Here is a 13,286-nt window from a genome sequence, read left to right as displayed (position 1 = left end):
GCTATCTTGCTTTGATTAGCACCAGACTGATCATTTGAACTAAGTAAAATGCTCTTCAATTACTCTCAAATATTTCTTTCACCCCAACTCCCACCCACTCTTTACAGTAATAGGATCCTTTTTCCAAAGTCAATCCAAGGTGGAATACCAAATACCAGTATATAAAATGGAGAGAAGGTGCTGCTTTGTCTGCTACCAGTAGGGGAGGAGGATCAGACACTTTAGCCCCGCCTTCTTGGCCTTGTTCTTATTGATTCAGGAAATAAGTAAGGTGCAAAGATCCTCTGAAGCAAGGTTCAGGGTGCACGTAACCCTTAGAGTCACTGCAGTTCATGAATTATTAGAAATATGATGCTTACAAATTTAATAATTGATTAGGTTATCTCATTACTGTATACACTTTTCAATTTCTTTTTGTTTTGTTGTTTAATGTATGCAGCTTTCACTCTACTCTGTTCCTGAAGGTCAATCTAAATATGTGGAGGAGCCAAGGACCCAACTTGAAGAAAGCATCTCACATCTCCGACATTATTGCAAGCCATATACAAGTTGGTGTCAGGTACAGCTGTTCTGAAAATGGAGTGAACACATTTCTTTTTAGAGTCAATAGTGAAAAGTCTATATTGGCTGCATGTTTTTATTTATTTATTTTTATTTATTTATTTTTTTTGAGGAAGACTAGCCCTGAGCTAACATCTGCCAATCCTCCTCTTTTTGCTGAGGAAGACTGGCCTTGAGCTAACATCTGTGCCCATCTTCCTCTACTTTATATGTGTGATGCCTACCACGGCATGGCGTGCCAAGCGGTGCCATGTCTGCACCTGGGATCCAGACTGGCAAACACTGGGCCGCCGAAGTGGAACGTGTGCACCTAACTGCTGCGCCACTGGGCTGGCCCCTGGCTGCATCTTCTTAGAAAAGGGCACGATAAAGGACCCCAACTTAAGAGTGCCCCACTTACAAGTGTTCATCAGTGCCATCTCTGAGGGGGAGCAGCGAGCCCTAGCTTCCTGGTGGCAGCTGTTGTCAAAGCTGCGGAGAAAATGTCCCTCCCACTGGGCAGCGTGTGGCACATTGACTGGAGAGCGGAGGGCTGGTGGTATCTATCTTGTTGGTCACAGCTATGAAAATATTATCTTCTACGAGAGGAGGATATGGGGCTGGAACTGTAGTAGAAGAAAAAGGATACAATGTAAACATTTATATCAAAATTGCGAAGTTTTTCTCCTCCCAGAGAATCTACAAATCAATATTACTTTAAACGGGAATGGTTACAGAGCATTTTGAATGCTATTAACAGGAGGGTAGATAACTAAAAAAGGGTGAAATTGCATATTTGAGTACTGAACTGTTTGCCCCAAAGATTAAAGAACTACATATACAGATTGGCTTCTGCCACTGCTCAGGTTTTAGATCAGGCGTTTGTCATTATGTTTGTGAAAACATTTCTGCGATTTTTAACATCTGAAACTGAAGTTTACAATCTGCTTTCATTTACATACATCTGTTTGCTGTGCCTGATCTTGATTTTGTACAAATTAGTAAAAAGTATGTAGGTATGTGTGACATGGTCTAGGTTTACTTTGCTTGAGACTTACAAACTCAATTTTCATCCAGAACTTGTTTTAAAATTTTTCCACTGTCTGTGGCAGTGCTGAACTTTTGTTCATCATTTAGAAAGAATACAGGAAACATAGACTGTATCAACAGTATAAATTGTCATTACACTTAAATATCATAGTCATATTATTGAGTTATGAAGTAACTAAAGAGTTTATATATAATGTGTTGTAAAATGCTTAGACAGTATTCTCTTGTTCTAGAAGATTTTCAAACCATCTGCTGATGGTGAAGGTAAGGGCAGCAAATTTGTGCAAATATTTTTGTGTCACGTAGGCATGACTACTGTTAGTTCTCGCTTTTTTTTTTGCCTGGGAAGATTTGCCTTGAGCTAACATCTGTTGCCAATCTTCCTCTTTTTTTTTCCCCCTCCCCAAAGCCCCAGTACATAGTTGTATATTCTAGTTGTAAGTTCTTCTAGTTCTCCTATGTGAGCTGCTGCCACAGCGGGGCTACTGACAGATGAGTGGGGTGGTTCCATGCCTGGGAACTGAACCTGGGCCGCCAAAGCACAACGCGCCAAACTTTAACCATTAGGCCATCAGGGCTGGCTCGCTCTCTCTTTTTTTTTTAATCATAAAAGTGCTTTATCTCTTTACCTTTCAACCTAAGGTTGCTCTTTATTTTTAACTTTTTTGTTTGTACATGATACTCAGTGCAGCAAAATACCTCTCTAGATAATAAAATAGTTATCAACATGTTTATTTGCACTACTTCTAAATAAAAAAGCTTTTTCGTGATTATGATGGTTTTATTTTCCTATAGAATGATTTCTGATTGCTGGCTCCTTTTTCAGGCCAACAGTTTCTAGCCCCTTTCTTCAAGAACTGATTTAATTTTTCTTCATAGTAAAAAGATTGTGCTAGCAAAAGAAGTGAGCAGTCACTCTAGACATTGATCTGTAGTTTTTGTTTTTTTTTATGAGCAGAAAAAACCAATAATGGATTTTAATGAAGTGATACTCAGTTTTTTTATGTTTTTTATGTCCTCCCCCAAATTCAGCATTTATTATTTAAGGCCATTTAACAGTATTAGGATAAGTTGTTCTGATTTGAACTGAATTAAATAAAACAAATCCTTTTCCAAGTGGCAACTGGTTCTGATACCTTCTGATTCCCACATATCTCCTTTCCCATCTTCACCACAGACTTCTTAAAGGTGGGTACCTTCTAGTTGGCCCCTTGTTTTCTTTAGGATCATCTGATATTCATGTACAAAACCTTTTATTGTTGTTGTTGTTGTTAAGAGAACGTTAACACTTCATCTGCTTCAGGATTGGGTAAGGGTCTCTCCAAACTTGAATATAGACTCCTTTGTCCCCTTAAAGCTAGTCATTCCTGCTTCAAATGGGCAGTTTTCAGATCCTGGCAAATCAGGAAGTAGAGTTAATATGAAGGGTAGATTTAATCTCACAGGAAAGGGATGGCCACTTTAATTATCAAGGGGATTGATTTTTGTCCATTCTCTTCAATTTTAATGGAAGAATGAAAAGGCTGGGTTGTTGAAACCATTCTACTTGAAATCTTTGCTTCCTGTGGCAATAATGAGCCATTCTGCTGAGCAATTTGTGGTGAAGGGGAAATTACAAAAGAAAAAAGAACACAAAACCCCCCAGACAGACAGTATATCCCTTTGTTCAAAAAGTGTTAATAACATGATAATTATTCAGTAACGACAGATAATTACTCACAAATATATATTTTTACTTATCAGCAAATCTTACTTATTATTTTTCTTTCACCTTTTTAGGAAACGTATTCCCAAACTAAGCCCAAGATGCAAAGTTTGGTTCAATGGGGGTTAGGTAAGTTGATTTTTAATTAGGCATAATCAGTTTCTTCATTAACATTGGACTCTTCAACTGGAATTCCATGGATGGGCTCCAGGGGATATGTGAATTCTTAAAATTATATGCAGAATTTTAGAGCTATGTGGATTTTTCTGGAAAGAAAATTTATTGTTTTCATCAGATTTTGGAGGACTAGTGTCCCCAAACACTCAGGTAAGTCTCTTCAAGATCGTTAGGTTTGTTGGCCTGGCAAGTGTAGATACACTGTGGATTTTTTTTCTTTAAATCTATTTCCCAGTGCACTGTCCATCTGTAACTCGCACTAACCCACACTAGCTCATTGGTAGGTGTTCAGAATCAGGATAGCTCATTTGCACAGCTATTAATACATGTTATAGAAGTTTAGAGGCAGGAAGGAACTGGGCTGATATGACTACGAAAGCCCTCATTGCATAATTAGTAGTGTTCTTAGTTTTTTGTGTTTTTTTTGAGGAAGATTAGCCCTGAGCTAACTGCTGCCAATCCTCCTCTTTTTGCTGAGGAAGACTGGCCCTGAGCTAACATCCGTGACCGTCTTCCTCTGCTTTCTATGTGGGACGCCTACCACAGCATGGCTTTTGCCAAGCAGTGCCATGTCTACACCTGGGATGCGAACCGGCAAACCCTGGGCCGCCGAGAAGCAGAACGTGCGAACTTAACTGCTGCGCCACTGGGCCAGCCTCTTACATTTTTTTTCATTTGGTTTTTATTGTCCTGGGTGTGTTTTTTCACATCCACTTATCACATGCACTCATAAACTGGGTTCACAGTCTCTACTCTGACTAATCTCAGTGAGGAACTGGTAAATTAATAGACAGTGATCATATTTCATTCCCCTTATTGGCCATCTGGGCAAATCACACTCTTAGTTTTACAAGTGTTTGTTTCAACGATGGAGTAAAATAAACGTGAATACAATTTATTTCTTTTCGAAAATCATCATAGTATGTTGATGTGCTAATACCCTTGAGAGTACGAGATAAATAAATAAATTTTTCATTTGAAGACAGACATATTAATAACCTACCAGTTCGTTAAATTATTCATGTATGTTAATAAGTAATATCTTAATTTTATTAATTTAATAAACACATTTAGTGCTTATTATGTGCCAGGTACTAGTCTAAGTGCTTTAGAAATATTAATTTATGTATTCCTCATAACAACTCTGACAGGTACTTTATTGCCTTCATTTTTTACCTGAGGAAACTAAAGAACTCCTCATCTTTTATCTGTACATGTGTGACTGAGGAGGTCTCTTCATTGTCACCTATCATGTCCCATTGATTCATAGCAGTAGGCCTTATTTACAATATAAGGCTTTTTTCTTCTCTTGGACTTGTGGTTACTGCGAACACTCTTAAGAAGAAACGTTCCCTTATGAATTGTGGTGTTGTCTGCCAACACAGTCAGTCCCATTTCCCATTGATCACAGCCAAGACACATTAGCAGAAGCTGGGCTTCGGCTTCAGGCAATCTTATAGCATAATTTCTTTCCCATTTCTTTGTGAATTACCCACTTCAGCTCAGCTCACCAAGGCCATTTGAGTGTCCTTCTATCAACTGCTCTGTGTGCGTTTCTAGAATTGAGAACACTGTGCTGTAGGCAAAAATAAAGGGAAGTAGAAAATTGCCTCAATGACTCAGGCAAGAAGATGGAAAGTAAAAACTAGGTTAAAGGCAAAATAAGTAAAAGACCAGACAGGAATTAGTGCTAACAGCACAAGCCCTATAATAGTATTTAAAATGATTGCCACATTTGTCAAATAACCCAGGAAAAAGAAAACTGGCATGTGTCTGGTGTTATCTGGGAGAGAGAATTATTCAGTATTTTAATTAGTTCAGTTCAGCGTACATTTGTTAAGTCACCAATGTGGCAGGCATTGACAGTCGAGGCTGATTAAGACAGCGGTCATGACCACTGAAGTGCATATAATAAATTACTCATACTAGCACAAATACAGAGACAGTCACAGACCACTATCAAAAGTATATCGGAAGGAGCCTAGTTTAATAGGGACTGGGGAGATGGGAGCAGTTGGGGAAGGAATTCTGAAATGAATCTTGAAGGAACAGAGTTAGCCACACCAAAATGTGGGAGTGGGACTTGGGTGGCATTCCACACAGAGAGGGCAGCATGATCAAGGCTGGGAGGGGTGACTCAGTGTTGCATGTGCCAGGAACTGGAAGCAGATAGGGAGTGCTGAAGATAGGCTTGAGAGAGAGGCATGAAGGCTTTTTAAGTCATGATCTAGCTGAAATCCATTTGTTAATTTGTTCAGTATCCATCAACTCCTAGCAATGTTTTTAATAAATTATCTGTTGAATGAGCATCCACTGTTACCACTGAGGGAAAATAACATAGAAGTCTAAGCATTCCACCATACAAGGAGTGTATGTTCTCCTTGAGGAGACATAAAATACACCTCTGAATAATTAAACACAGGGTGCTATAGGATTAGGTGCCAAATGATGGTACAGAGAATGAATATGATGGTACTTTAGAGGAGGAAGAGAAGTGTGGGCTGGTGAGCATAGGAAAGGCTTATTTGAGGAGGTAAGACTTCAACTGGCTCTTATTTGATGGGATTGGCTCCGTGGAGAGGAGGCATTGTGTCAATTAGGTCGTAAGGCGTATTCAGGCATGGCAGCTGGCTCACGTGTTGCATTTGTTTTGGTTTATCTTATCACTATCAACAATGATTATTTCCCATATATACTTGCACTACGAGTTTCCTTTATTAGCCAAAATTATTCTGTTCTTGAGTTCGAATAATGAGTTCAGATGGCAAAGGAGACTATTTTCCCTGAGTTTAATGTGTCTGGTTCCTGAATTTCACAGAGCAAGCAGCAAAGCTTCAGATAGCAACAGATCTGTCCAAAAGTTTATGCAAATCGATTCTATTTCTGTGTTTGGATAACAAATTTGGATAGAAAGAGATCCCTGTATTTGTATTTCTCCCCTTGCAAATAGTTGATTTAGACCTGTTGTCTTCAGGAATATGAAAGTAAGCTAACATTATTGTCAGTAGGTTGTCAGACCAAAAGTGTTTGAAAATTGGATACTTGCTATGTGAATAGTAAATCATGTTTATACATCACATAAAAAGAACGTGTTGAAAAGAAGTGTATTAGCAGAAAGCAAAAAATACATTATTTGAAAAGCATTTGATACTATATATACACGAGTTATATGTAAGATTTGTTTTGTTTTGTTTTTCAATGAGCAATTTATGGAATTGTTTCCCGATCTGATTCTATTGTAGACAGCTATGAATATCTCCAAAATGCACCTCCTGGATTTTTTCCAAGACTTGGTGTTATTGGTTTTGCTGGCATTGTTGGACTCCTTTTGGCTAGAGGTAGGTGAAATTTTGTGGGTTTTTTTTCTTAAACAGCTCATAAGGGAGAGAGAAGATACATATTTGGTTCTTTTTTTTCATTTATGTTTTCCAAATAATGACTTGGTTCCTGAATATGCCCTTCTTAGTATATAATTGATATGCTTGTTTTCTCCAGTATATTTGATTTTAAGCATATATAGAAATTTTAAAAAAATAAAATGAAAGAAATTGTATACTCTTTTTGTTTGTTTGTTTGTTTTGGTGAGGAAGATTGGCCCTGAGCTAACATCTGGGCCAATCTTCCTCTATTTTGTGTGAGATGCTGCCGCAGCGTGACTTGATGAGTGGCGCTAGGTCCACGCCTGGGATCCGAACCTGCGGACCCCAGGCTGCCGAAGCAGAGTGCGCAAACTTAACCACTACACCACCAGGCCTGCCCCGAAATTGTATACTCTTGGTTAAAAAAAGAAATTAGTGGCCAGCCCCAGTGACCTAGTGTTTAAGTTTGGTGTGCTCTGCTTCAGTGGCTCGGGTTCGGTTCCTGGGCGTGGACCTACACCACTTGTCTGTCAGTGGCCATGCTGTCATGGCAGCTCACATACAAAAAGAGAAAGATTGGCAACAGATATTAGCTCAGGGTGAATCTTCTTTAGCAAAAACAAAAACAATAAAATAATCCTTCATAGGCACATTTACTTGATCAAATTACTGTCGCTCTTTGGTGCAGAGTGAACTTTTGTTAACCAAAGTCTATCACACCTGAGAAACTGTTTCTTAATGTTTTACTATTAAGATCAGGCTATTAATCACAGTAAATAGAAGAGTGATTTCATAAAGATTTTATTAATTTCTTGATGTGTCATAGCTTCAGTCAGTGATGATATCAAAACTTTTAAAACACTTAAAAGCTAACAAATGTCAACTTAAAAATATTGCTACATTACACTACTGGATTACAAAACATTTATAGGAAATAAAGGATGATAAAATATATCACTATAATGAGATTAATTTTTTATGAACTACTTGAAGTTTCACTGATTGTAAAATAAATGTTTGTTATAAAATTCAGACTTTACAAAAATTCCTAAAATAGAAAGTTTATGAACCCTGTAATGAGACCCCCATAAAAGATAACTATAGAAACTAATTTGGTCCCATTCCTCCAATTTAAAAAATGTTTTCTATGTGTGCCTTAACCATTATTTTAGAATCTGGCAAAATGCTGCACTGGTGCCAGTCCCCCAGCCTGTGGAATGAACTCCTGTCCTAGTTCCTGTGCCCTCCTCCCATCTTGTACAGAATAATGAAAATTAAATTTAGAGTTCATTTTTACCAATCAACTTGCGAAATAGTTGAACCAACTTTTCCACCCTTGTTTCTGCAAAGCTGTCCAGAAAAGCATTCCTGTCTTATTTAGATAGTTTGGAATTTATGAAGATCCCACGGCCAGGGGGTTGGAATCTTGGCTACTGTTAGGGAGCTGGGAATGTAGAATCGAGTGAGATGAGCTCCCCCCTCCCCCGGCCTCCATGGTTGCAGCACATGAGGGAGTCTTGCAGCCCTACAGAAAACTCCCTGCGTGTGCCTGTGTATGTTCCTACACTGTCGAGTGTTTATCCCCCGGACATTCACTGGGGTGACCATCCTGAGGAGGTTTGGGGACTGTGCTCTCCTGAGCAGAAGAGCAGCATGAGGACACCCACTGCTGCGGGTCCTATTCCTTTCTTTTTGTTTGCTTGTTTATTTGTTCCTCTCTCTTTTTCCTTTTCCTGGGAGGACTTGGTAGTATTAATTTGAAAGCTTAATTCTGTTTCAAAAAAGTACACGTGCTCAACGACAGGTCTTTTCCCATAGGTAATGGGGTAGAAGGGCCTGAGGTGAACAGCGTCGCAGGGGTCACTAAGCAAGATGAGTGGGATGGTAGCTAGGTTTATGAGTGGCTGGAATGGGTCGCAGGCCCCTCCAGATAGGTGGTCCTCTATGCTGGCAGCAGCAGGATGGGCTCAGAAGGTCCCTTCTGGTAGGGTTTCTTTTTTTTTCTTTCTTTTCAGTCTAACGTTTTTAATTTTATTTTTTTAATAAAAATTGTATATATTTAAAGTGTACAACATGATGTTTTGATATACATGTACATAGTGAAATGGTTACTACAGTCAAGCTAATTAACCTATCTTCTCATATAGTAACCTTTTTGGGTGTGTGATGAGAGTACCTGAAGTCTACTCCCTTAGTAAATTTCCAGTATTCAGTACAATGTCATTAACTATAGTCACCATGCTATCCATTAGATCTCTAGACTTATTCATCCTACGTAACTGCAGGTTTGCACCCTTTGACCAACATTTCTCCATCTCCCCCAGCCCTGGTAATCACCATTCTACTTTCTGCTTCTAGGTGTTTGACTTTTTTAGATTCCACGTGTCAGTGAGATTGTGCAGTTTTTTTTTCTTTCTGTGTTTGACTTATTTCACTTAGCAAAATGTCTTCCAGATTCATCCATGTTGTTGCAATGGAAGGGTCTCCTTTTTTAGGGCCGGATAATATTCCATTGTATAGAGAGAGCACAATTTCTTTATCCTTTCATCCATTGACAGACACTTAGATTGTTTCTGTGTTTTGTGATTAATTTGTGCTATTGTGATTAATGCTGCAATGAACGTGGGAGTGCAGATAGCTCTTTGAGATACTGATTTCACTTCCTTTGGGTGTATACCCAAAAGAGGGATTGCTGAATCATATGGTAGGGTTTCTTGAGTGTATCTGCTAAGGTAGGCTGCCTCAGTTGATGAGGATGGCCATGACTTTGGTGGTGACAGGAGACGCCTCTCTGGGAAGAGAAATGAATAGATATTCAGAGGAAGTGGGCCCAGCCTGGCCACTCCAGAGTGGCGGGGGGTTGTTGCCCACTATTATTGCCTTCTGGTGGCTCCCCCACCACTGGCAGCCAGTGTTTCTCTCTGGCAGTGCTGATAACTTACAGCCGACACCACTGGCTTCTTCGGAGGTGTGGGCATGAAAATGGGGACAGAGACAGGGGGTTGTGTTTCCTTCCTGAAGTTCTGGGGCCCCCAGCTCATTGTGTGAACCACTGGGACCTGGAGGCCCAAGAGCTGCTGTTTATCAGCTTTCCCTAGAGGAGTGAAAAATGCCTGGCTGGCAGTTCTGCTGCTCTTCACCTGGTCCTCATGTGTGTCAGCTGCCCCGTTGCTTAGAGCTTCAGGTGTGCAGGTGGGATCCCAGGAGTGTAACAGGGTTTTCTCTTCTAGAGTGGTTATATCCTTTCAGTCAAGGCAATAAGACAGGGAGAGAAACCCTAATTTATTAATAGTCTAGGTTGGTAACATTTGTATTCTCTTCTGTAACCCCGGTTCCATCTTTGGGGATTTATCTGTTTAAAGTTTAAAACCATAAACGGCACTTAGATTATTCTGACTGTGTAAGTATTAGTAACGTACATTGCACTAGCATCTATACACATCCCATGTCAAAAACCCTGTGCCTCTCTCAGGGGAGACTATTTCTCGTGTCAAGTCCACGTGCATTCTCATGTTTTACCCTCTTCCAATTCTCTTAACCTCATTCTCAGGTTTCTCCCAGTTCTGCATCCTGCTCTCTTTTCTGTTGATGCCCCTTTTTCCGGGGCTCCACATCCTCTCTCAGTCTGAACTGAGCCTCAGCACTGCTGTTGTCTTGGGATGTGGTTCCATGCTCTCTTGGGTTTGACCCCCTTTTCCTGGGTTCCATGTAGTCTTCTCCTAGGTTTGCTCTGCCTTGTTGTTGAACTACATGCTTAAGTCACTTTCAAAAAAAGTCTGTGTTGGAGGTAAACTTTCCAAGTCCTTGCAAATCAGAAAATTGCTTTCTGCCTTCATACCAAGTGATAGTTTGGTTGGGTGTAGAATTTGTTTCCATCAAAACTTTGAAGGTCATGTCTTCTAGCATCTGGCGTTAAAGATATGAGAGTCAATAGCCAGGCTGAATGCTTGTTCCTTCTGAAGTGATTCATTTTTTTGTCCCTAGAAGCTTTGAGGATTGTCTCTTAATCTTAATCTCTAACTACATATGGATGCTTTCATTCCTTGGTTGGGCATTTTGGTGGCTTGTAGCCTCCAGCTGGAGGAAGATAATCTATCTTGTGTTTCTTTGAAAATTTACTCATACTTTTTCCTTCCTGAACTCATATTAATTAATGATTGAGTCATTTAAGATGACCCTATATGTCTCTTATATTTTCTTGATTATTTTATTGAATTCTTGAATTTTTTTACTTTGGTCGTTTCCAAGAACTCTTTCTTTTGTTCTCTGAACATTCCTTCTTCATGGAACTCTTTTTTTCTTTTAATCTAGTAGCATCTTGAATTGATTCAATGATACTTAATAACAGGTTTAGTTGTCTTTTTAAGTTCTTCTGTTTCCTATGGGGTCATTTTTTACTTCTTGCTTGTCTTGATCTTTCTCTTTTATGTTTCAGGCTTTCTTTAAACGACTAGTGATCCTTGGCTGTCCAATCATGTTTAAGAACAAAGCGATTGAAATACTAATAAGAAATTTTTGTGCCCAGACTGGGCTTGCTGGCAGGCAACTTCTACCTCAGGGTGAGCTGGACAGGAACTGACGTTATATGGGAGGTGCCTACACCCAGTGCCTACGTGAGGAAGGCTGTATTCTTGAGCACTGACCTGTGCGCGCTCACACGCAAGCTCTGTTGATTCTCAGCAAGAAATCCCTGGCATTTCTTTGGAGATACCCGGCCCCCCTTTTTAAAATTTGGCCGGGAGAGACTGCTTGGCCACAGGCAGTTGTCCCCGGAGATGGCTTGGAGGAAGGAGAGGATCACCTAGTCCATGCACAGGACTTGCATTTGTCCCTGTCCTTATCCCTGGTGGCCTAATCCTCCTCCACAGTCCCTGCCATCTCTGGGTTGCTGGGGACATTCTGCTCCCTGCTCTGCTGCAGCCCCTCCCCAGGATTTAAAGGTTGTGTGTCCTCTTGCTTCCAGCCACTCTCCATTTTCTGAAAATTGGTTGACATTCTTACCTGCTAGTATCTCCTCTACACATTTTCTCTTCATTGTGGGTTTATTTTCTGTATTTTATTCTTTTACTGTTATTTTTATGGAGTATTAGAAAGGAGAAGAGAAGAATACTTGTGTTCAGTATTTAAATAGGAAGCAAGTTTACTAAACATAACCTTAAAAACATAAACCTTAGAAACCAAAATAATGTGTGGTAATGTGTGGTTTTATTTTCAAAACAATCTTTTTTTCAGCTCCCTTAGAAATGGTGGTTCTCTTGAAAGCATTTTGCTAAGGAAAGAAGCCAATCACAAAGGACCACATATTATATAATTCCATTTATATGAAGTGTCCTGAGTAGGCAAATCCAGAGAGATAGAAAGCAGATTAGTGGTGGGTTTCCTAGGGCTGGGGATAATGGGGGAATTGAGGGGCAACTGCTAATGGATGTGGGGTTTCTTTTTGGGGTGATGAAAATGTTCTAAAATTGATTGTGGTGATGGTTGCACACCTCTATGAATATACTAAAAGCCATTGAATTGTACACTTTAAATGGATGAGTTGTGTGAATTATATCTCACTAAAGCTATGAAAATATGGTGGTCCTTTTTGGTGCATATGATATTATTAAGCCCATTCTCTGTCGATGTAGGAGCAAAGAAGTCTTACTCAGTGTTAGATGTACAAGGGAAATTGTGATGGTGAAGATAATGAATCATCTGATGGTGTCCACAACCTTTTATTTAATAGGTTCAAAAATAAAGAAGCTGGTGTACCCACCTGGTTTCATGGGATTAGCTGCCTCTCTTTATTATCCACAACAAGCCATTGTATTTGTCCAGGTAAGTTAGACCCAATAAACTAGAATGTCCCTTGTTCTTGCTTATGTATGTATGAGTTTACTGCTTAATTTTTTCTTGCAGTTTTTATAACACCAGACTAAAATTTGTTTGCGTGTATAGATGAACTACAACAAACGTAAGTATTTTTCTCCACTATGGACCTCAGTTCTGGCCCTCCTTCCAATCATGTCAGTATTCAGAGAATTCATGCTCATTTGAATATTAGTCAAAGAAAATTTAAAATGCCTTTTTTTGCATGTTTACGTGGAAGTCTAGAGACTCAAATTCCAAAGCTGATAGTTGTGGATCATTCTCAGTTTGGGCGGATCTGGTCACAGTCTCTCCTCCTTGGAGTTGCAGGCATAGGTTGTGCTGTGGCCCTCACGCCTTCTCCCTGGTCCTGGCACCAGCCTTGCTTTCCCTGCTGGGAACTTTGAGAAGTGCAGTCACCTCTCTTGGGAGCACCCTTCTCGGGGCTCTCAGTTGGCTGCTGCTTTCTTACTCCTCAGGCCTCAGCTTGATGGCATCCTGGCAAGTAGGAGAACATAGTTGCAGGCAACACGGGTAAAGCTAAGGTATTAGTCTCCTTGAGCTGCTGTATAACAAAGTACCACAGACTGTGTACATGGACTGTT

At 39.9% G+C, this 13,286-nt stretch overlaps 1 protein-coding gene across 3 annotated transcripts in view; it reads left to right on the top strand.

The window, feature by feature from the left end:
• APOO (apolipoprotein O) overlaps positions 1-13,286 on the top strand; it is a 68,060-nt gene that overhangs the window by 24,098 nt on the left and 30,676 nt on the right. For all 3 annotated transcript variants that reach the window (XM_014867889.3, XM_070503064.1, XM_070503063.1), the window contains exons 3-6: positions 440-559; positions 3,370-3,424; positions 6,715-6,810; positions 12,560-12,651. In XM_014867889.3, the coding sequence (XP_014723375.1) occupies positions 440-559; positions 3,370-3,424; positions 6,715-6,810; positions 12,560-12,651 (363 nt within the window). The remainder of the gene's footprint in view (positions 1-439; positions 560-3,369; positions 3,425-6,714; positions 6,811-12,559; positions 12,652-13,286) is intronic.

This window comes from Equus asinus, chromosome X (genome assembly GCF_041296235.1).
Source record: "Equus asinus isolate D_3611 breed Donkey chromosome X, EquAss-T2T_v2, whole genome shotgun sequence".
Classification (NCBI taxonomy): domain Eukaryota; kingdom Metazoa; phylum Chordata; class Mammalia; order Perissodactyla; family Equidae; genus Equus; species Equus asinus.
The sequence above is the reverse complement of the archived record's forward strand: the minus strand, read 5'-3'. Positions and strand labels throughout refer to the sequence as shown.